The 21,920-nt window shown below is 51.4% G+C and overlaps 11 protein-coding genes across 11 annotated transcripts; 7 read left to right on the top strand and 4 right to left on the bottom strand.

Annotated features, from left to right (window-relative positions):
* Positions 1–169: 169 nt before the first annotated feature.
* On the top strand, positions 170–1,917 carry FPRO_03628 (uncharacterized protein; the record flags this gene model as incomplete). Its single annotated transcript, XM_031226138.1, has 2 exons — positions 170–547; positions 592–1,917. The coding sequence occupies 2 exons, from the start codon at positions 170–172 to the stop codon at positions 1,915–1,917; spliced, it is 1,704 nt and encodes a 567-aa protein (XP_031076705.1).
* A 229-nt stretch (positions 1,918–2,146) lies between these two features.
* Positions 2,147–2,713, top strand: FPRO_03629 (uncharacterized protein; the record flags this gene model as incomplete). Its single annotated transcript, XM_031226137.1, has 1 exon — positions 2,147–2,713. One exon carries the CDS (start codon positions 2,147–2,149, stop codon positions 2,711–2,713), a length of 567 nt encoding a protein of 188 aa, XP_031076704.1.
* A 1,274-nt stretch (positions 2,714–3,987) lies between these two features.
* On the top strand, positions 3,988–4,392 carry FPRO_03630 (uncharacterized protein; the record flags this gene model as incomplete). Its single annotated transcript, XM_031226136.1, has 4 exons — positions 3,988–4,019; positions 4,081–4,141; positions 4,194–4,261; positions 4,314–4,392. 4 exons carry the CDS (start codon positions 3,988–3,990, stop codon positions 4,390–4,392), a joined length of 240 nt encoding a protein of 79 aa, XP_031076703.1.
* A 323-nt stretch (positions 4,393–4,715) lies between these two features.
* Positions 4,716–5,238, bottom strand: FPRO_03631 (uncharacterized protein; the record flags this gene model as incomplete). The annotated part of the gene is made up of 2 exons (XM_031226135.1): positions 4,716–4,860; positions 4,913–5,238. 2 exons carry the CDS (start codon positions 5,236–5,238, stop codon positions 4,716–4,718), a joined length of 471 nt encoding a protein of 156 aa, XP_031076702.1.
* Positions 5,239–6,165: 927 nt separating this feature from the next.
* Positions 6,166–8,031, bottom strand: FPRO_03632 (uncharacterized protein; the record flags this gene model as incomplete). The annotated part of the gene is made up of 1 exon (XM_031226134.1): positions 6,166–8,031. One exon carries the CDS (start codon positions 8,029–8,031, stop codon positions 6,166–6,168), a length of 1,866 nt encoding a protein of 621 aa, XP_031076701.1.
* A 488-nt stretch (positions 8,032–8,519) lies between these two features.
* FPRO_03633 (uncharacterized protein) lies at positions 8,520–8,974 on the bottom strand (the record flags this gene model as incomplete). Its single annotated transcript, XM_031226133.1, has 2 exons — positions 8,520–8,918; positions 8,972–8,974. The coding sequence occupies 2 exons, from the start codon at positions 8,972–8,974 to the stop codon at positions 8,520–8,522; spliced, it is 402 nt and encodes a 133-aa protein (XP_031076700.1).
* Positions 8,975–9,928: 954 nt separating this feature from the next.
* FPRO_03634 (uncharacterized protein) lies at positions 9,929–10,827 on the top strand (the record flags this gene model as incomplete). The annotated part of the gene is made up of 2 exons (XM_031226132.1): positions 9,929–10,382; positions 10,646–10,827. 2 exons carry the CDS (start codon positions 9,929–9,931, stop codon positions 10,825–10,827), a joined length of 636 nt encoding a protein of 211 aa, XP_031076699.1.
* A 1,416-nt stretch (positions 10,828–12,243) lies between these two features.
* FPRO_03635 (uncharacterized protein) lies at positions 12,244–13,692 on the top strand (the record flags this gene model as incomplete). The annotated part of the gene is made up of 1 exon (XM_031226131.1): positions 12,244–13,692. One exon carries the CDS (start codon positions 12,244–12,246, stop codon positions 13,690–13,692), a length of 1,449 nt encoding a protein of 482 aa, XP_031076698.1.
* A 228-nt stretch (positions 13,693–13,920) lies between these two features.
* FPRO_03636 (Protein CGI121) lies at positions 13,921–14,641 on the bottom strand (the record flags this gene model as incomplete). Its single annotated transcript, XM_031226130.1, has 3 exons — positions 13,921–14,238; positions 14,296–14,418; positions 14,489–14,641. The coding sequence occupies 3 exons, from the start codon at positions 14,639–14,641 to the stop codon at positions 13,921–13,923; spliced, it is 594 nt and encodes a 197-aa protein (XP_031076697.1).
* Positions 14,642–16,710: 2,069 nt separating this feature from the next.
* On the top strand, positions 16,711–19,913 carry FPRO_03637 (uncharacterized protein; the record flags this gene model as incomplete). Its single annotated transcript, XM_031226129.1, has 4 exons — positions 16,711–17,286; positions 17,346–18,050; positions 18,102–19,176; positions 19,228–19,913. The coding sequence occupies 4 exons, from the start codon at positions 16,711–16,713 to the stop codon at positions 19,911–19,913; spliced, it is 3,042 nt and encodes a 1,013-aa protein (XP_031076696.1).
* A 560-nt stretch (positions 19,914–20,473) lies between these two features.
* FPRO_03638 (uncharacterized protein) lies at positions 20,474–21,549 on the top strand (the record flags this gene model as incomplete). The annotated part of the gene is made up of 4 exons (XM_031226127.1): positions 20,474–20,540; positions 20,594–20,692; positions 20,742–21,106; positions 21,157–21,549. 4 exons carry the CDS (start codon positions 20,474–20,476, stop codon positions 21,547–21,549), a joined length of 924 nt encoding a protein of 307 aa, XP_031076695.1.
* Positions 21,550–21,920: the final 371 nt, after the last annotated feature.

The raw sequence follows: 21,920 nt of genomic DNA, 5'->3' as shown, positions 1-21,920 counted from the left end.
CTATCTGCAGGTGCTGTTGGTCAGATCAACATTCAGCTGCACGTCAGCCGCAACCCCTCTTCTTTTCAACCCTCAATCAGCGCAGCTGAGAAAGGTCAGGCTCAGAGCCTCAAAAATTCTTCTCTTACGCCTTTGTCCTTCCATCACCGTCTGAAGAGATTTCATTCGAATGTCGGGTTTGGAGGTCGCCGGTATCGTGCTGGGTAGCATACCCATTGTGGTATCTGCACTACAATGTTACATGAACGGTCTCAGGAATTTCCGAGCCTACAAACGAATCATCAAGAGGCTCATCTTGGTTCTCAATACGGAACATATCGATCTTCAAAACATATGCGAGAAGCTCCTAACAGGAATTGCACCACAGACGCGCATCGAGGAAATGATTCGAGATCCATTCGGAGACCTTTGGAGAGAAGAAGAGATCTTCAACAAGCTGCGCCTCAGGCTCTGGTCATCGTTGCAGGTATTCGATGATCGCGTGCAGGATATGAGGGAAGCTATTGAGGAGATGATGGAGAAGCTTAATGTCGGTACAGACGGAAAGGTAGGAAGCTATGGTCAACGTTGTGTCTCAGCTAACTGGAGCAGGCGGAATGGGCTGAAAGCTCTTCGATAAAAAAGCAGTTCAAGCGAGCAACATTCATCTTCCAAAAGTCGAATCACGAGGAAGCCTTGACGAGGATTCGAGATGGTGTCTCAGCTCTTCAGCGCCTCGCAGCCCTCAACACGGATCTGGAGACACAAAGAAAGTCTCGGTCACATGGGAGACTTAACAAACTCGTCAACGGAATGCTGAGTGGCATATATTATGCCCTACGGTCTACAATGACTTGCAAATGCTCGGGCCTACACGATGTCGGGTTGAAGCTTACGCCGCCATCACGGACTGTTGTTCCTGAGGATGAGGATGAGGACATTATCAAGGACTTGCAGTTCCGCCTTGCAGTTTCATACCTGACGGGATCGCACGTCAATACCTCAAAGCAATGGAATGAAATTCTCTTGAGGAGTGGAGAGGATTCGAAGATGTCGACTGTTTCTTTCACTGCACAAAGTACATGTGCTTCGAGGAAGACAGTTGGATTTGCTGTCCCCTCAACCACCTCTTCGACAAACAGCCAGCAATCGCAAACAGTTGTCATCGAGTCAGCCCTATCAAACCTCACACTCAACACTCTTAGAACAATGTCTAAGCCTCTTTGTTCGAAACACATCAGTAATCTGTGCGAAACGATGCAAACGATGGGAAAGAAGAAGCAGGGCGAGAGATGTGGACATATTCAGCACTGCTACATGACGGAAACTAAGAGGTATGATGTTTATACGCTTGAATGTCTGGGCAGTTGTAAGGAGTGGTCTCTGGTACCACTGAAACAAGTGCTTCAAGATCCAGCGCTGCTTTACGGTGATAAGCTGCGCCTAGCTTGGATAATCGCTTGTGGTGTCTTACAAATGCAAGGTACGCCTTGGGTTGCGGACACTCCAAGAAGTGAAGATATCTTTATTGCCCAAAAGGGTGGTGTTCATCAATTTCAGCATGTTTTTGTCCACAGACACTTTCCAGAATATCCCAGGGTCAATGCATCAGTATCACCAACCAACACGTTCATGCTTTACCTCGGAATCCTACTCATTGAGCTCATTCTTGGCCAATCGATAGCAACTCTAAACTCACCCCAGACTCAAACATTAGAGCCCGGGTTACCGAGGCATATTCTTGACTACGAAGCTGCCAATAAGCTTTTGGGAAGAGTCATGATGACTGGTGGCTCTGGATATTACAATGCGGTCGAGCGGTGCCTACGATCAGATATGCAAATTGGTGCGTCTGGGAAGTCGTGTTGCTTTCAAGGGGATGTGATTTCTGGGATTCTTGATCCTCTTGAGCAGGATTTACGAAGATTGGTTGCATGATCAAAGTTTGAGTCATCGACTTAAGCTTGTCGTGCGTGGTGTTGAGTGGCTACACTGGGAGGGTTCGGTGGTTGTTAAAAGCATAAAGGTGACTCACCTTGGGTCGGACTACAAATACCAACGTCCGCAATTTCTCGACGATCAACGAACCCTTGAAGCGAAAAGCAAGTACGAGAATCGCATTTGCAGAGCTCTTGCCAGGAAATGGTCACGTCCCCCCTACCGAAACATGCCATGCTTCGTCTACATCAATGGCTATCCCGGCATCGGGAAGCTCACAATCGCGAAGGAGCTCCAGCAATTACTCCCCAGCTCAAAGATCTACCACAATCACCTCCTCATCGATCCCATCGACGCCCTCGTTGAGCGCTCGTCTCCAGGCTACCATGAGATGCGAACGGGTCTACGGCGGCATGTCCTGAACGAAATCGCGACGTCGGAATATACCAAGGATACAACGTGGATCTTTACGGATGCGCGAGACGCAAGCGCGGCGGGAGAGATGGGCGCGAAGGATTACGAGGCAGCAGCAAGAAAGCGAGACGTTTCGCTCATATCGATCGTGCTGGAGTGCGAGATTGAGGAGAACATAAGGCGGGCGACCGATCCGGCGCGGAATCAAAGCATCAGCGCGAAGCTTACGGACGAGACGATATTGAGGCCGATTCTGGAGAAGGAATCAGTCTATCGCTTCGGCAATGAGACCGAGTTGGTGCTGGATGTCACGAAATTGAGTTCGGAAGAAGCTGCTCTGCGGATTAAGGAGCATGTCGATCGGTTGGCTGCATGTCCGTGAGTCGCATGGTTGTCCTTCCTGCGCCCGCTTCGCTCAGGTCGAGACAACAGAAAGCCAGGCGCAAATCAAAGCGTTTGGAAGAGGTGCCTGTTGCGCCGAGTGCCTCTCTAATCAAAGCGAACCCCTAAAGATAGCAACAATTGACTGCGTCCATCAATTGGCACAGATTCCGTCGGCGGCTGCATTTGTCGGGCACCGAATGCGGCGCAAACCGGTAACTAAGCGATACAACGTGACAGCGGCAAGTGTCTTGTCCAAGACACCAAATGCCGAGACAGACTCAGCCGCAGTCGAAAGCGAATATTCGGTGGCTGAACAACGCGTGTTAGAGGGAATCGGTCCCCGCGGCTTTGGACAGCTTCAATTCATTCGCCCTTGTAGTATTCGTAAATCGTGGCGGTACCTGCACGTCCTGTACGTGCGCGCGCTGATCGTACGGGGTTCGGGAATACAACGGCAACTTGCAAGGAGTGTTTCATGACAAGACGGGACAGGACAAGAACGGGACATGTACGGAGTAGTAAGGCTAACATAACAGCCTGAGGATCAGCTCTTTATCAAGAATACGGTGAGAGCTCCGTAGCAATGAACAACTTATACGGAGGACCCTATGAAGGGCTGTGGCTCGTAATCTCATGATAGCGCTTTAACAAACTTGGCTCGTGCTCCGTCAGGCATTTGCTAGTCCGCAATCTCTTAAGCCCATCCTCTTTCCGCCAAGGGGACCCTTCATGCAGGAGTGAAGCTCAGGCTGCTCAGCCATGGAGGACGCGCAATTGCCAAGCGCCAAACCCCTGCAACGTCAATTCGCAGTGGAGGCACCAAGACCCTTAGCTGAGAAGGGGCCCGGAGGGCCCAGAGACTGTAATTTAACATTTTAGAGTGAAAGACGGGAAGGCTGTCAAAACCCAATATCATTTGCCGACTCGTAACGGAACGTGCCGGCATAACCGTCGTTAGCAGAGCAATTAGTGCAAGCCCAGGGCAGAGGACCAACAACTCAGTGAGTGCCAATCAGTAAAAGTGTCTGTGTAGATGGCGCCAAGACTGCTGTACGGTTAAATCGGCCTTGGTGCGCGGGATTCCCGTCATTACGCCAAGGTCACAGCAAAGAGCCAAGAAGGATACAGATCATCTGGCGTCTCGTCTCGTCTGCAACTGCGCCCCCTGTGACAGATGGGCCTAATAATATAACTTGACGCTCTCTCTTCCCGTCTCCAACTCTGCCATCGCATCTACACATTTCACAAAACACATAAACCACATCTGTCATAATGTCTGCTCCATACGATCCCAATCAACAAGGGTAAGCTCTCTCTCAGTCACGAGAAGAAGAATCAAGAAGAGGGAGGCTAACATCTGGACAGCTACTACGCTCAGCCCCCTCAGGGCTACCCCCCTCAGGGCCAATATCCCCCTGGCCCTCCTGTAAGTTCATGAAAGCTCGAATGGAAGATCACCAGTTGTTAACAATGCGCAGATGCAGTACCAGCCAGCCCCTCCACCACCACAACAAGAAGAGAAGAGCCACGGCTGTCTATACACATGGTAACTCTCACTCACTCTCTACTGCTCTACCAATCATACTAATAAACTACAGTCTCGCTACACTCTGCTGCTGCTGGCTCTGCGGCGAGACCTGCGAGTGTTGTCTTGAGTGCTTCGACTGCTGCTGTTAAACCCTGTAACAAACAACAGCATGGCTTAATTCACGGATTCTAGCGTTGCATTTGTTCCAAAGCTCGGGGGAAAAGAAACGCATTCTCTTTTTTTTTTTTTCTCTCTTTTGTCAACATGTTTTATCCAGCTATCATACGACAGATGAAAGTCTCGTCAGCTCCCAAATACCACCACCACATGCAATGATAACCTGTTTTCACGTGTTTGTTTAATTGGGTGGAGTTCCCACTCTGCAACTCTGACAATTGACGTTTGTTATGCATTGGAAGTACCTGTTGCTCATTAATAAAGTGAAGCTTGTAATAGCGAAGGTGAAATGTAATTACTCTTGGCTTTGCTCGTCTTTGATCTTGGTGCAGTCGCACTCCGCGGGACAGGATGTTGCCTTTGGCTTTATCGTTGACGAAGCTGTGAGATTTGGCTCTCTGCATGGTCTGCATGCTGCGTTGGTCAAGCACTGGGCGTATCTGAGCGTGTCAGCAACATGCACAAGAAGCCCGATTGGTATCATGGACTTACTCATCGCTGTTCTTATCTTTTATCCTTGTGCAATCACACTCTACAGGGCATTTTGCCTGATTGCCTGTTGTTGGCGTTGGTTCATTGACGACGATTATCCTGACGAGGTCTGTTGAGATTGTCTCGGTGTAAGTGCCTGCTGGCATTGTTCTGTAGTCTGTCTGAGGACCCATCACCCCAAGCATATCGGTAGGTACGTCATCATTTGCGTTGTCCCTTCGTACATTCGCATGGTGCTTTAGAAGTGGCTGACTTCCATCTGATTGCGGGATACCTTCTGCGACGCCCAGAAGCATCAGTACGCCAAGACCTTGGAGAGACAGCATCGTTCAAGCAGTATAAGTGGCCTTCGTCTGTCTTGTGTGAGTATGATCATGCGAATCTCAACTCAGTCCCAGTGGTTTGGTCCTGGGTTTATGTAGTCACCCTCCCCAATAACTTGATCTCACACAAACAGCCGTTGCTTTGATCACACTCTGCATACGATTCTGCGCAACAGACCTTCCTTCATGATAGATAGCGGTGCTTCGCCGGATCTGGCAGAGTTCCTTGGTCGCTGGGCAACCTCAACGGTTGTATCACCACGATGCTGATGCTACCAGCGTGGTAGACCACGCGCAATAGTCTTTTACATCATGGCACTACTGTGATCTGGTCCGTGTCAGCTGAAAGAGTGAATAAGTGTTTGTGTTTGTGGTGGTGATGGCGATATTGTGTTTGCACAGTCAATGATATTGGTAAGCAGGAAAAGTTCACGATGATGTGCGTTGCTCTGGAGCATCTCAGCACTCCCTGGGCCGTATCGAGAACTCAGAGCCTCATGAATATCGTGTATATTCGCGATAGCAAGTCTCAGGTTCTGCTTTAGAAAGCAGAGCCGCGTGCCTGGAGCTTCTAACCGCAGCTATCTTGGCTTCGGCCTCAACCCAAGACTTCACCATATCATTCAATACCCTTCCTTCGATCGTACAACCTCGCCGCGCGGCCCTGATCTCTGTCCAACACCGTTACCATCAGTACCACGCCCATCACGATACCTTATACAACAACCCTAATCCTATTCCAGCCCTGCGCCTCGCAATATCTACTCAACTCAGCTCCCCATCGCGAAAATGTCTCGGCCCAACACCGTTACAACCACCCATAATTCACCGAACGGCAATCCCAAGCGAAACGCGAGAGAAAAAAACAGAACGCTTTGTATTCTATAAGAAAAATTCCACTACTCAAACATCGTTTACCCAAACACTATTTTACTTCTTATCACTAACACTTTGTTTCCGTCGCAGCACAAAATCCTTCATCCGTGACACGCCCCTCCAAAACGGCCCGTCCACATCAACGCCATAAGCCTCCATCACAGAGAGCACAGCGTACGACTGCATCCACACCAGCACGATGAAGTCAAAGATGTGCACGAACCACCAGAAGTGCTGGCTTCCCAGCGGACACGTGGCGTACTCATACTTCCACTCCCATGATTCCTGGTCGAACCAGAGACTCAGCAGACCGGCGTTTCCGCCAAAGTCGCCCATCATGCTACGGACGGTGATCTCGCGTCGGCCCGGTATGCCATTGGTGCCTGGGATCTTCAGATCTTGTGCGTCGGACCAGGTTTTTACTTCCCATTGACGCTGGGAGGGGTCTGTGCCGTTTGTCTGATTGATGTAGTGGTACGTGTCGCAGCCAGCGTGATCGTGGCCGTTGAGCATTAAACCTGCGCGGCCGTAGCCACCGCCTGGGGCTGTTCTCTTTGAGCTCATGCCCCAGATTCCTTCCAAGAAACCCCGACTGGCATCGGAGCTGAGTTGGTTTTGCTCCTTGAGACCTCCGCCATCTGCTGCAGTGTGGAAGTCAAAGAAAGGGGCGTCAACACAAATGCCTGCCGGCTTATACATTGGGATATGCGTGAGGATCAGAGTGAATTGACCCTCGTATTCAACAGAACCTGCGGTCGAAATGGCGTTGTTGATGAAGCCGTATGTCGCATCCTGTAAAGGAATAGACTTCGCCGGTGTATCAAGGTTCATATCGTTGACAGCAACAATGCGAAGCTCGGGGATGACCCGTTTCGACTCCGGGTTGGAATCAGAGTACATCGTAGCTATCGCCTCGGGGTCCGTGATGGGAAGCTCGAATCGCAGCTCGTAGTTCGCCTTTCCAAAAACCCGTTCAAAGCGCTCCAATCGCTCCTCGGTCAAATCTCCAGCGTACCCAATATCGTGGTTTCCCGCCACGTTCAGCATTCTCTTTTTCCAAAGCTTTGCTTCATCGCTACCATCCAAAACGCCAGAAATGTTGTAATCGTTGCTCGGGGTTTGCGCCAACTCGTCGGACAATCTCTCGGTTCCCTTGAACACACGGTTCCAGAATCGTCGGCCTCGCTTCTCAAATTCCTTGTCGTCGATCCATTGACTGCCGACAAGATCGCCCAGGACCGACACATGGGTAGGGTTGGACCACCAGTTGACTTGGCGGTAGATATGCGCCAGGTAGAAGTCGTTGCCCCATAGATCGAACCGCTTGCGCTGCGACATGAGGTAGTAGGGGAGATCCTCCATGATTATATCGACAATATCGTGTATTATCTTTCGCACTCGCTCGCGGAAGCACCAGTGCGTCGTCTGAAACGTCACATGCTTGAAAACACTCTGCACATGGGGGAAAGTGCCCAGGTAGTTGGTAATGATCGAGGTATCGCCTTCTAGCTGCGGATCTCCCAGCGCTAGGAGTCGAAAAGGCGCAAGCTTAGCATGATCGTCCGCTGTCGGCTTCGAGGGCCAGTGGAACTTCTTGGTCAAGTCATAGGCCTCCTGACTATTTCTCGACTCGACGGGGAATGCGCATCCCTGGACGATGGGGAAGATGTAGAGGTAGATTGTGAATGCTATCGAGAGCGGCACCAGTAGGCCCAGGCCATGGCGGAGAAAAGCCACGACTTTCATGTAGTCAACCTCATGCGCAAGCCACGTCGGTGATGTTCTGTTAAGGCCAACGGGACGTTGTTGGGAGCGGCGCAACGGTTTGGTCGTGGAAAGGAGAGTTGGTGTTGGTCCCTGGTTTAAGGTGCTGTACCCCTGGAGAATTGACGACACGTGAAGTTTAAATGGCTTAGTCATGCGCCTTGGACCCCCTTTTTCAGGGAGAGTAACGCCGCATCATTGATTCAGCGAGTCATGTAAGACGGGATTGAAACAATGGCGAGTTTCCTATTCTTAAAAATATGCTTGATTCTATTTACTTGATTGTCTCTGTTCTGGCGTCGTGATATTTCGGTCAATGCGACCCAGAGGTTTTGGCCTGCAATGCTACCTACCCTGATGATCTTTACCCAAGCTCAGCTCATCCTTGTTGGTCGTCATGTAAAGCGTTCAATTGGGTATCTACTTTAATATCTCTTTTCAAAACTTCTCGGTAATTCGGTAGGCCCAGTGAGGCGTCGTACGACTATGTTCCTTCCATGGGAGCTCCATGGTGTCGTCCTCAGGCGTATTCTCGACGACAGCCTCGCATCGTGGATTTAACTTCGCCAGGTCATTAAGGGGAAACAGTATGCCTTCGCAGAAATGTATTCGAAGTCGGATGAGGCTTAAAATCCGTTGCTGAATTATTCCTCATAAAGCTCCTCATCCTCCTTTGGCCACTCCACCTCAAACTCCGGCTCATCGCCCTCCTCATTCAGCACCGCAAAGGCAAGAAGACTGTTGTTCTTCAGTCCCAACGCTGTTGGTGTCTTCTCTCCATCGCCCGTCTTGAGTTTGACCCATCCGCTCGAGGGGTCATTCGGCGTCTTCAATGCGCCAAACGCAAGGGTCGAGTCTGCATCGTAGGTAGTCTTCTCGGAAGAATCAAATGACTTGGTAAGCCCATCGGGGTATCGTTCATTCAGAACATTGAGGAGTTCAGCGGCGGCACTGGAGAAGGGGGCAAGGGCGTCGATGAAGAGGTAGATCGTATGGATGCCATGCTTGAAGCGCACCGAAATGTTTGCGTCATCGAGGTCTGTCTGAGGTATCATTAGCATAGAGGCGCATCAGAGGGGGACGATCTGTGTAGTACCATTGTGTCGATCTTGATACGAAGGTTTGGGAAGACGCCAGAGTTCAAAGTTGCCTCGCTTGGTTCTTCATGAGGGGCATTGAGACTCAGATTGGCGGGGGGCCAACCGCGGCGCAGCTCAGCGCGACATCACGTGAGAGCGCGTAGACGAGGTGGAGGGGCACAGGCAGGATTTGAACGCTGTCACTCCATTAAGATGTATGGATTCCCAGCTTCTTGAGATGGAGCGCAGAATTTCTGTCCTATAAGAACTAAACTATCGATACGTCATCGTCAAGGATTTGTGACAACTCAGCCGCAAGATCAGGAACGAGAGCAAGGCATAAAGTGACAGCTTCTAGAAGCCGAATGCTACCCTGGAACATGACCCGAAAATGGATGTCGAAAGAATCATCTGGCCGGCCACGGGCGTACGTTATTGACTTGAGGAAATGAGCAACTGAAATTCATCTCTAACAACTGACCTACTCCATGGAATTTGTTTTGGAGTATTGAAACTGGCCATTTGGAGTTCTCAAACATTCTGAAAAACTGCAGACTGCTGCATCTCAAGCTTTGTGAAGACCGACCGTGCGTGGATACGGTACTAATGCATGAGCGCACTGTTCCTCATGACATGAGCCTCAAGTTCGCATCAGGCAAGCATCGAAGCGAAGTCAATTCAATGACACATTCAAATCTCACGATACAAGAACATATCTATATCGGGCCTTCGCCTGTGATCTTTTTATTACCAACTCCAACCCCAAGGGCAACCCCTCTTCTTCATTACCGACTCCAAGCGGCGCCAATTAAACAGCATCCACCGCCGGGATTGCAAACTCCGGCTGACCCTTCGTTCTCCGCATCCCACCACCGAGACGAGACTCCACTAGCCGCAGAGCCTCGCGACAATCTCGGCCTTCTCTGAAAACAGGAGCACAGCCTAGAAACAAGATATTCCCAGTCTTCACCACGATGGCCGCCGCTCCGTCGCCGACCCTGACGTCGTCACCCCGGCCCGGCGCACCAATGCCAATGCCCTCAGATCTAACGTTCCCCCAGGACACGAACCCGCGCCTGTCCATCGCGACGCCAGTGCGGCTCATGCTGGGAACAATCTCGTCAGCAGTCGTGGGCTTCTCGCTTGGTGCGACACAGGGCGGACAGATGGCGCAGCTGCGGTTCCGGGCGGAGCATGCGCACAAGATGCCCGACACGACGACAGGGTGGTACTTCTACCACAAGAGCAAGAATTACCACGCCATGCAGGGCGGCATCCGAGAGGGCTTCCGCATGGGTCTCAAGACGGGCTTCTGGAGCTTCCTGGCCTTGTCGCTTGAGAGCACGGTCGATCGATATCGTGGGGCGAGCGACATGTTTTCTACGACGATAGCTACGCTTACAGTCGCCGGCGCGTTTTCTCTTTGGCGTAAGTGGTCAATCCTTTTCTTTCTCTCTCTTTAGGTTATCTCTTTAGACCTCGGCTGGACTAAGGGAAACGGTATTGCGCAAAACCCCATATGGGGAATGCATGGCGTTTTGGGAGCTTTGATGATGGAAAGCGACGGGTAGATATTGCAAGCATTGCATGATGTGGAGCAGGGGTTTTTCTTTTACATTACATTTACTTTACTTTGCAGGCGGCAGAAAGAGATGGGCTAACAAGCGCCGATATTCGGCGTGTGCATCTAGATCGCCTGTCACTCACAACCGCCGCCCGGACCGCGCGATACGGGTTGTTGTTTGGTCTTGCGTACGGTGGGATTCAAGATGTGCTTGGCTTAGCCCGAGGCAGACCGATCGGGTATGTCGAGTTCTTGCGAGGTCGGAGGTCAAAGACAAGGGAAGAAGATGATGCTCGTCCAGCATTGTGATGCAATTGGGTTCTTCAATGTACAATATACAAAATGTAGATATATCACGACTTGGTCAAGGTTCATAACTTATCGCACTGACCAGAGACCAGCACAGGGGAATAAACATCCATTGGCGCAAGATCAGTTCAGAGATAAAAAAAAATATGCTAGTGTCGTTGTTATCGGGGCCCTCCGAGTTTAGGACTCTCTAGGTAAACGCCTCTCCCGTAGACCAGCCCAGGGCCAGCGGCTTTGGTCGGTCATTTATGGAGACATCATCGATAAGCAAACGCTGCTGAAGGCTTCTAGCGAGATCGAACATTTCTCTCTCTCTCGGTTCCAGGCCAGTGAGATACGGTAGCAGAGCCCCATTCGTCATCCAGAGGATGGATTGGATGTCGGCATATCTTATCCATATCGCCTTATCTACATAAAGTACCGAATGGCAAACAACACATCATCGTCAGCCCCCTTGCACATCATTGACCAACAATGGAAGTTGGCTGTGAAAGTCAGAGACACGGACGCATCGTCATCAAAACAAGTCACAAGACGTCTCATGTCTCAGCACAAACCAACCCAACACTGTCAATCTCAAAACAGTTAAGAGAATGCTGGTGATGCATCTCCAAGGGTTCCCCACAATGCCCTGTGCTTGCTAGCTTTGCCAGTGTCGCCAATTACATAACACGTATTTACTGGGGATCGCGGCCTGTTGCGGCAATCACAGAAACCAAGTCAAACCAAACCAAACCAAATCCCCAGCTTCCCAATCTCCCCAATTATCGTGGGCTTGCACCCCCCACGCCCCTCAACGGCTACTTTCGGCCATCATGGTGATGCTGAAGCTAAAATGAGCCACGTGACGGCTGATAAGCTCCGTACAGCTGGGTCCCTTTTCTTTTTTTCCCTTCGCCTGCAGTCCATTTTGATAGTCACGGGCCGGTCTGGCTCGGCCTCTGCGGAGGACCGGGGGGCCCCCTTGGTATAGCGTAAACATGACCATGAATGACTAGCTCAACTAGAGCAAGATGGAGATCAATGGCGAAGATTTTATTCTCTTTTGCTGTGGAATGGGGGAAGGCTAAACAAACAGGGCAAGGGAGATATGGGATTATCGGGCTGGAGATAGCGCCACCTCCCTCACACGCCCCAGCCCAGGCACAGACCAGAGTTACCAAGCACCGCAGTCAACCGACACTGGCACTGATAGTCACTGCCCTCTGAGATGGATATAATAAGCTCTCTGCCACCCGTTGCTCATTCCAACAAACCCAACCAGATAGAACCTAACTTGACTTATCTTGCATCATCGCTCCGTAACCCAACCTAACATCAACACAATCACCATCTGGATCCCTCCATACTGATCCAGCATCTTCATCCAACTCCCAACCTAGGACCTTCAGCTCAACACCACACACATCTCATATAATGAGCTCGGCCCTTCGGCGAGGGACTGCCCAGCCCCTTCGCTGGGCGACTGCATCCAACGCCATCACCACCAACACCTTCCGACCATGCCTCACCATCACAAAGACCAACATGGTCGCCCGCCGTCACATCCACTCCTCTGAGCGACGCACAAACACCATCGTCGAGCAGCAGCAGATCCCCGATCCTCTACCTCCCATCGCTCCCAGCAAGGCGCCTCTCTCCGTTCTTCCTCTCATCATGATTCTCCGATCTCTCGCCACCATGACCGTCTCCTCCTCGCCTCTGCTCCTACCTCCCTCTCTGCACGTCATGGGTATTCTGGCCAACACCACCAACCCTCTGCTCAACCCCGACAAGAACCCTCTTCTGCGATATTTCCTCAAGAAGACCTTTTACGCTCAGTTCTGCGCAGGCGAGAAGTCACCCGAGATCAAGAAGACTATCGATGGACTCAAGAACATTGGTTTCACTGGTGTCATTCTGAACTACGCCAAGGAGGTTGTCCTCACCAAGGATGAGGGCGAGGGTCTGAAGAACGGTGCCATGGAGACCGACGAGTGCATTCAGAACGAGATTCTTCCCTGGGCCCGAGGCACTCTGGAGACTGTCCGACTTGCCGAGCCTGGTGACTTTGTCGCCCTCAAGTTTACTGGCGCCGGAAGCATCGCCCTCTACCAGCTCAAGGACCGTCTCCCTCCCAGCCCCGCCATGTACAAGGCCATCGACTCCATCTGCCAGCTCGCTCACGAGCGAGGTGTCCGCCTCCTCTTCGACGCCGAGCAGGACATGCTCCAGGACGGCATTGACGACTGGACTCTCGAGTTCACCCGCAAGTACAACAAGGGACTTGGCGAGGCTGTTATCTTTGGTACCTACCAAGCCTACAAGAAGAAGTGCCCCGAGGTTCTCTCCAACCACCTGAAGCTCGCTCAAATCGAGAACTTTGCTCTCGGTGTCAAGCTTGTCCGTGGCGCTTATCTCAACTCCGACCCTCGCGAGCTCTTCCATGACACCAAGGAGGAGACCGACGCCTGCTTCGACTCCCTCGCTGCCAGCGTCCTCACCCGCGAGTGGAACATTGACGTAAAGGGTTCCGGCGAGTACCCTGCTGCCAGCCTTGTCGTCGCCTCTCACAACGCCGAGTCCGTGCGACGAAGCCGTGCCATCATGGAGGCCGGCCGAGCCAAGTCCGACATTGCCTTTGCCCAACTCCAGGGCATGGCTGACGAGGTCAGCTGCGAGCTTGTCGAGGCTGGTCAGTCTGACAAGACCAAGATTCTGCCCGCTTACAAGTACCTCGTCTGGGGAACCACCGGCGAGTGCATGAAGTACCTCCTACGACGCGCACACGAGAACAAGGATGCCGTCCAGCGAACCAGGGGCAGCCGGGATGCTCTCTGGGCCGAGCTTGTCCGTCGATGCAAGAGCGCCGTCGGCTTGGCTTAAAGAAGTAAAAAGAACAAAAACTAAAAAAGGGAAAAGGGAAGAGAAAAGAACTTGATATCAATGTCTTTATGTTTCTTTTGTTTTGCATCATGGGTAGCGATCAGGAGTCCAGGGCGTCTAGCATCTCAATATCCGAGATAGATCAAGCATAGATGAAGAAATGACTTACGTTTTAGTCTTTAACAAATTATTTGATTGACTGTGAAGCTTTTGGCTTGGTATTGTGCTTCAGACACCCCTTAGAGCCATTGCGCCGATGACGAGTGACTCCATCTCCTTCTGTTTGGCCTTTTCATCTTTAATATCGTCCAGCCACTTGAGTCCGTTCAACTTGTAGTACTTGCGCACCTTTGGTACGTCAGTGGTGGAGGAGATTTGGTCATCTGTGATGGGTAAAGCCTCTCCCTCAACATTGGCCTTGAGATGCTCCCAGATCTGATCATGTGTCAAGGGCTCAGCACCATCTTCTCCAGGGAATGTGACCTTGACAACGATGAGGTCTTTGGTAGAAGGAGAGATGCCATATCGACGGTAAGCATCAGCAATCTGAGCATGAAGTGTCAGCCTCAAACGAAGACATGTCGGAACAAGGGGTCACATTACGTTATTAGAAGAACTCATTGCACAGACAATCTCGGAGTGCACGTTTGGAGTCCTGAGGGCGCCATTTACAGCCGTCGACGTAGCCTTAAACACAGCGGATAATAATTGAAGCCGCGACACGACCTGGTGATGATGCTCCGTATTAATGGAAAATGCCCTATACCCAAGTCGGGTACTCCGCGGCGGAACTCACCACTGAGGCATCGATGAAGGCGTACTCGAACTGGGGGTTCCGAGCAAGCAGCTGCTGATGCAAAAAGGCCGAGTTCTGTACGTCACGGAACAGGGCAACGTAGACCTTGTGCGAGTTTGGCAGGTGTTCGAGAGAGACTATTTCGAGAGCCATAGTTGCTTTGCTTTGCTGACCAGGGCCTGGAAGCCGATAGAGCCGTTGTAGTTGGCTTGGCAGTGAGCTCTTGGCAGTTGGATTTAGAAGGCAACACAAAAGTTCGCTTAAGAGAATCTGCTGATTTTCGTAACTTAATTTTCTCTTAGGGATAAGGTAGTGCGTAACGTTGTGATGGTGGTTTGAGCAGTTTCGATCTTGGGTTTAGTTTAGTGTGGAGGGGTAAAAAAGAGTGAGATCTAGTTATGGGCTGTGCAATTGGTAGCCCATGGACAGCGGGGTACGTCAACCAAGTCAAGGGTCATCACATGTTTGTTATACTGTGTTCGTACTGTATATTGGCTATTTGCTCGTCTTTGACACTACGATAACTCAATTTTGATGCTGTAACACGTCACGAAGTGAGGAGAAGCCGACCTCCATATTTCACGTACAGAGAAAGTTATGTTGGGATCATGTCTGCGAACATTCATCACTTGCAATGGCTAAACGTTTTCCACGTTATCCATCAACAAGCCAGACTCAATCGCCTCATCCGTTTCACCCACGTTGTTCAAATGATCGTGGCCATCACCCACCGTTGAGTTCTCGTAATATCCCCGATACAAGGCCGGCGCCACCATCATCAAGGTTGACAGACAAATGCCGTCCGTAGCGGGAACGGGATCATCAACATCTTGGCTGCCAAACCTAAGAGGCTGACAGCGAAGGCTGAAAGGATGAACCTGATCAGCAAGGCACCGACATAACCAAAAGTCAATCAAAAGAACCACTGAGATAAACAGGCCTGGCCTGGCCTGGTCTTGGCTCTTCGGTACCGGCAGTAGGGTTGCATTTCCATCAATGGTTTCATTCATCTAGGTTGCATGCAAATCATAATGATACGAGTTTCCCAAGAGCTGGCTTTGCCCAGACTTGGTTTCCTCTAGGCTCCGCTCATCAGCTCGTTTTCCTTTGGCACTTTGCCCTTGGTGACGAATCGTCATGATCGAATTGCTTACGGCACCGCCGAGGTCGACCTAGTCACTTTCAGCCACAGCATCATTGCGCTTGTACGGCATCTTCTCCCAAGAAATCTCGTGGCTTGCCCAGAAAAAGACCACGGTCTAGACGGCTATGGTGGAGTCGTCTCCCCTTGCAGCGCCTTGCTGGCTCTCTGGTTCCTGTAGGAAACTCTGGCCTGGCCCTGTGAGTAGATGTCATACTCTGGGCTACGGAGAATTCATCCAACACTCACGTTGTCGTGGCTGCCCTCTCCCAGTCTACCGGTATTCTTCTAGAAGGACTCTCCGTTCCTCAAACACTGACGATATCTCGTCTCCGGATGAGTTATCTTCCCTGTTTGATGGAGAGAACCTGTCTGTGCTTTTGCTCAGCGAGATACGGGCCTTCCGTGCAAAGAGAGGTTGACGATGGGAATAATTCTGTTGAACGCCAACTCCGGGACAGATCTGTTAGTACTGTAAGGTTGATAAGGTTGGTGTATCTATTTTAACTCGCCAAGCTAAGATGTGAACTAAGGCTGGATGGATGGTTACAACCTCAAGACATCCACCAGATCTCTCTGCTTATAAGACCTCGACGCTCACCAGCCTTATCCCTGCTTGATCCATCATACAATAACTGTGCATACTTTACTCCGTACCATCCATCCATATACAACTGCCTTGATTGTTCAAGTTCTTCAATATACAAAGAAGAACAGGAGATTTTCTACAGCCACTTAGAGTCTAGACCATTTCTTCTGCAGGTCACAAGCAAATCATCTCATCTGTCCCCTCCCTCCCTCTCGTCCCGTCTCATATCCAGCTCCGCTCCTCGTCAGACTTCACGTCACATACGTCCACTGGGGTTCGTCGAGGCCTACACCTGCGCCTCCACCCAGTGTCGAGTCCCCCATATCCGGAAAGCCGCTAATGCACAGCGCATTCCCCGCTAGACCCATCCCCTGTACAGTGTCATTCTCAGTGCCGGCACCAGTACCAGTACCAGCACCAGCACCAGCACCAGCACCAGCACCAGCCCCAGCAACCCAACGCCCAAGCTCGAGGCCTCGTTCCCAGACCAGTATGATGGAGGCCATATCCCAGCGCAACCTCAATTCCTCCATCGCCAACTTTTCAACTCCCACGTCGTTGTCGTTGACGTCGCAGCCAGGCCCAGGTCCCCTCTACTGGCCCTTCGACGCCCGATCTTACCCTGCCCTCGCCTGGGCTCCTGATACATTTGCCTACAGCTGCAACCCTGCTCTCGCCGCTGTAAAGGCCCCTGCGACTGCGACTTCAACAAAACCCACTGGGCGCCGCCCGCGCCAGCCTGCCGCGATATCTCGTTGCACGGCCAGGACAAAGGCCAGCACCGCCTCTTGCACGAGCGCCAGCAACAAGAGCGCTTCGTCTTCCGCTACTTCTTCCGCGAGATCTTCACCTGCTTCGTCGAGGGGCATCTCCCCGCGCATCAAGTCCAAGATGCCAGGACGACCTCCCAAGCGGGCTGCTAGTAATGGCGAAGATGATGGCACGATTCAAGCTCCCGGCAAAGTCAAGCTTCCCAGGCTAGAACGTGGCCCAGACGACTTCTCCAGCGTGGTCAAGAACAGGCTACAGTCTTATACACGCACTGGTCAAGCATGCGACAGATGCAAGGTATGTCATAAAATCTCGGGCCGTGCTATCACAACATGCTAACCGCGCGAAAATTACAGGTTCGAAAGATCCGATGCGATGCACTCCCAGAAGGCTGTTCCCACTGCACCAACCAAAACCTTGAATGCTATGTCACAGATCGCGTGACAGGGCGCACAGAGCGAAGAGGATACATGCAGGAGTTGGAGAGGGAAAAGAGCGACATGCTCTCCCATATTCGTGATCTCGAGAAGCTCCTCGACAACAAGGGCGTCGAGGTCAAGCCCTGGGAGTGGTCACCTTATGCACAGTGCCCCCCCGACTCAAACTTTGATGATTTGGGCAACCCAATTCCTGACCCAAAAACTGGCGAAACATGGTCTCAAGTCGGCAGTGCAGTGTTCAAGGACTCTGGATCAGCCCCCAGCCTGTCTCCCAGCTTCCCTCGCACATTAGAGTCCCGCGCTCATGAGAATCATCTTGGTGTTGGAATGGACAGTGCTCCTCTCAGTTCAATCGGGGGTACGCGACTGTCAATTCTAGGGATGACAGTCGACCTCGCGTCCTTTGAGCCACCAGATGCGGAGGAGCCTCCAGTCGATGGCAAGGTGGCGCCGTCGTACAACAAGTCCCCGCAATCTTTCCTGCAATCCATCATGAGAGTCAATCCCCCGATGCAGGCTGAGATGCCTTCTCGCGAAGATGCCTTCACCTGGGCCGAGTGGTACTTCATGACCTTCTCCGCTTTCCTTCCAGTCCTCCACAAGCCTTCTTTCATGCGATTGGTAAGTGTTGTCTCACCATTTTCTTAAGCTTAATCACTAACAACCATACAGTTGACCCGCATCTACGATGAACCTAATTTTGAGCCTTCAGTGGCGGAGCTCGTTACAGTGCACATGGTTTTTGCCATCATTTGCTTCCAGTATGGCACAAGAAACTGGCAGCAGGTTGACCAGCGCGCTCAAATGAATGAGCTATCTAACAGTCACTACCATTTCGCCCTTAGCAAGTTCTTTGAGCTGACATGTACCCGAGACCTGGCTTCGGTCCAGGCCATGGCCATGGTCGTCAAACATACCAGAGCTTTCCCCAAGCCCGGTGTTGTTTCAATCGTCGCCAACCTTGCTCTTCAACGCGCACTCGAATTGAATCTGCACCGAGAGTCAAGAAAACCAGGCGAGCCCAACAATCTCCAACATGAGCTTCGCAAGAGAGCTTTCTGGGTAATCATGACTGTCTACATCGCTGTTACTGGACGTCGTGGCCGGCCGATGCCTATCACCGTTGAGGAATTTGACGTCGGCTTTCCCGAGCCTATCGCTGATGAGCTCCTCTCGGATGAAGGCATCGACACATCCCGTGACATTCCTTGTCCTTACTGGCCAGGTATCGTGAGCTTCAAGATCATTCCCATCTACATGGAAATGTACTCCAACATCTACAGTGTTCGACGGGATGCGCGAAACTATGTCAGCATCGTCAGGGCGCTTGAGGCTCAGATCAAGAAGTGGGAGGACGAACTCCCTAGCCACATGGTGATTGACCACGCTGAGCAGACCGAGCAAACCCGTCTCGCAGCTGTCTACGCCAAGACATGGGCGCTTGAGTTCCGTCTTTGCCTGCGACATCCTTCAGTGGCCATGACCAGCGACAAGGCCATGATGGCTGAGAATATGGCCATCTGCGAGGATGTCTCGCGCCAAATGCTTCACTGTCAAATGGAGATCCAGAAGTGCAAGTGCCTTGATACGACATGGTACCAGACTTCGATGTACACCGCTGGCACCTTTACCATGCTGGCTGCCATGTGGGAGAGACGTTTCGAAACGACTCCAGAGGCCATTGCGACGTTGCGGGAGGAGATGAACGGTTGGATTGGCATCCTTGAGGAAGTCGGCTCTCTTCTCGGTAAGTTCCAGTCTCTAGTTTGCAGATCAGCCAGCCCTAACAATACGACAGGCTCGGATTCTAGCATTGCTACCGAGATTGGAAACATCATTGACCGCACGATTTCGTGGATTGACCATGATATGCGTAGCAAGGAGACAAAGAGTGCTCAGCCTTCTACCACACCGGAGGTCAAACAGGAGCCAGCCCCAAGTTACCCATCTTCTCAGGTCCAGTCCGCACCCACCAGTGGAGGGGCTCAAAGTGAAGTCCCTTCTACCAAGAGCTACTTTCCCGAGTCCGACCTCAACGGCCAGACTCCTTACCCAACACTCGCCTACAATGATCACCCACAAAACAACATGGCAGCTCCAACTTACGACACTGGAGCCATGTTCTACAACACATCAGCGCAGGCTGCAGTCGCAGCTACCACATCGGCACTCCCATCGTCTGTGGCGCAAGTGAACCCAATGCTCGCATTCTCACAGCCTCCCCAGGTCGCGCCTCAGCCCGACATGATGTGGCAGAGCCGCGGAAACACCTGGCATGACTGGACATCAGCCATCGCTGACACGCAAGATCGTTTCAGCGCATCGACACTCTTGACGCTCGGAGGCAGTACACGAGACGCCTCGACAGGTGCGGGCGTCCCGGGCGTCACATCTAGCCCTTCGGCAAATGATATCAATAGCATTCAGCAGGGAGGCCAGTGGCCGCTGATAATTTTTGACCAGGTGGGACCAAACGGATCTTGATTTTGAAGGGGGAGCATTCACTGGGGCGTTTTGTAACTGGGAGTTTTCGCAATGGGTAAGAATCGTGATGATTCAAAAAGGCGCTTCAACAAAAAGGATTGATGAGTTATGTATTGATGGGGGTTGGATGGTTAAAAAAAATATGCATCTTGGCACTATAAGATGAGTTTGGATGATGCTGATTTAGCTTCTGCTATATAAATATTCGCTTGATCTTATAGACGTATATAATCAATGTATAATCACACACAAGTCACACTTTACTAGACGCAACACTGCTACCGTGATCTCCCACTTCCAATTTGGGAACTCTGAAAACCGTTATTCTCGTGATGGCAAAGTCTAATATGTCCCGTCATTGATGCTTGGTGTTGAGGCATCCGCTCTTTTTAACCGGGGCTTCTCCGACGAAGCTACCCACTCTTTTTCGAGTCGCGTTCAGTTCTAAGCTCCACGTCCAAGATATTGCGATTCGACCATTATCAGGAACCTCTCTGTGCTCGAATTGATCGCGCACTATCCTTATCGACTTGCATTACATATCCGACATTAACGGCAAGATGGGCAAGAAGCGACGCAGTCACGCTGACATCGAGGAGGTCCTCAGTCGACCCTGGTGCTACTACTGTACGAATCCTGCGGCTTGCGCTCTGATCACTCAATGCTAACATTTATCACAGGCGAGCGTGATTTCGAAGATCTCAAGCTTCTCATTTCTCACCAGAAGGCAAAGCACTTCAAATGCGACCGCTGTGGTCGTCGTCTCAACACAGCAGGAGGTACGTTTACAATCATCCGAATCCCACGAAAGCCGCGCTGACAGCACAGGTCTCTCCGTGCACATGAACCAAGTCCACAAGGAAAACCTCACACAGGTCGAGAACGCGCTTCCGAGCAGACAGGGCCTTGAAGTGGAGATTTTTGGCATGGAGGGTATCCCTCAGGACATGCTCGATCAGCACCGCAATCGCATCCTACAGAACTTCCAGCAGGCGCAGAAGGATAGACAGATCGCGACGGGAAATCCTCTGCCAGGACAAGGACATGCGCAGAAGAAGATCAAGACTGAGTCGCCGGAGGAGCTGAAGCAGAGATTGGCTGAGTTTCGGAAGAGGAAGCAGGAGATTGCTGCCAATGGAGGTGTCGATCCCGCTGCGGCTGCGAATACCGAGACACCAGCGCAAGCTCCTATCGTGAGTACCTCTTCTCTACGGTTCTGTTTGGAATATGCTAATATATGTAGAATGGCTCTTACCAGACCCCTCCCCAAGTATCCTTCGACCAACAACAAGGCTACCCCGTACAACCCCCCAACCCAGCCCAGCCCTACACCTTCTCCGCCAGCAACCTCCCCGCACGTCCATCATCCGGCGCGCTCCCCACGGCAGCTGGTCTACCCCAGCGACCGACACAAGGCGGATCTTGGAGCGGTGGTGCCGGCGACGATATTGATCAGATGATCCGTATGGCTGAGGCGGGTATCAAGCCAGCAGCGACCAAGGCGGAGGAAGAGGGTGGCGACAAGAAGAAGAAGGAGAAGAAGGCGAGGATGTTCTACGATGATGCGGAGGTTAGTCCTGAGGAGAGGATGTCAATGCTGCCGCGGTATGCGTTTGTACCGGAGACTGTGAGTTAGGTTGGATGGAAGTTGTCACTGTTTCTTGTGAATTGGGGTATTTTTGTTGCATGGTAGGCGTTAGGTTGTAAACTAAATGGTAAATTGATGGTGATTTTTACTGGGAGACCTGTTGCACTACTGATGCTGTGGTGTTGGTGTTTTGCGATAACAAGGAAAGTATTTGGACTCCGCCCTGACCCCTTTGTCCTGGTGTTTACTCTGCTTTGTTTTGGCTGTGGTACGTGTTATGAACCTTGTTTGTTCTTGGATGTTAGAAATTATTGTGATGGCCATATGGATGGGCCTTGTAAGTGGAGGCTATGACACCACAACATGAGAGTCTCAAGCGATGGTCCACGACAGTCGGCAATGAGAAAATGGCAATAAAT

This window comes from Fusarium proliferatum (genome assembly GCF_900067095.1).
Source record: "Fusarium proliferatum ET1 genome assembly, contig: FPRO_scaffold002, whole genome shotgun sequence".
In the NCBI taxonomy this organism is placed as follows: domain Eukaryota; kingdom Fungi; phylum Ascomycota; class Sordariomycetes; order Hypocreales; family Nectriaceae; genus Fusarium; species Fusarium proliferatum.
Note: the sequence above shows the minus strand (reverse complement) of the source record. Positions and strands in the feature narration are given on the sequence as shown.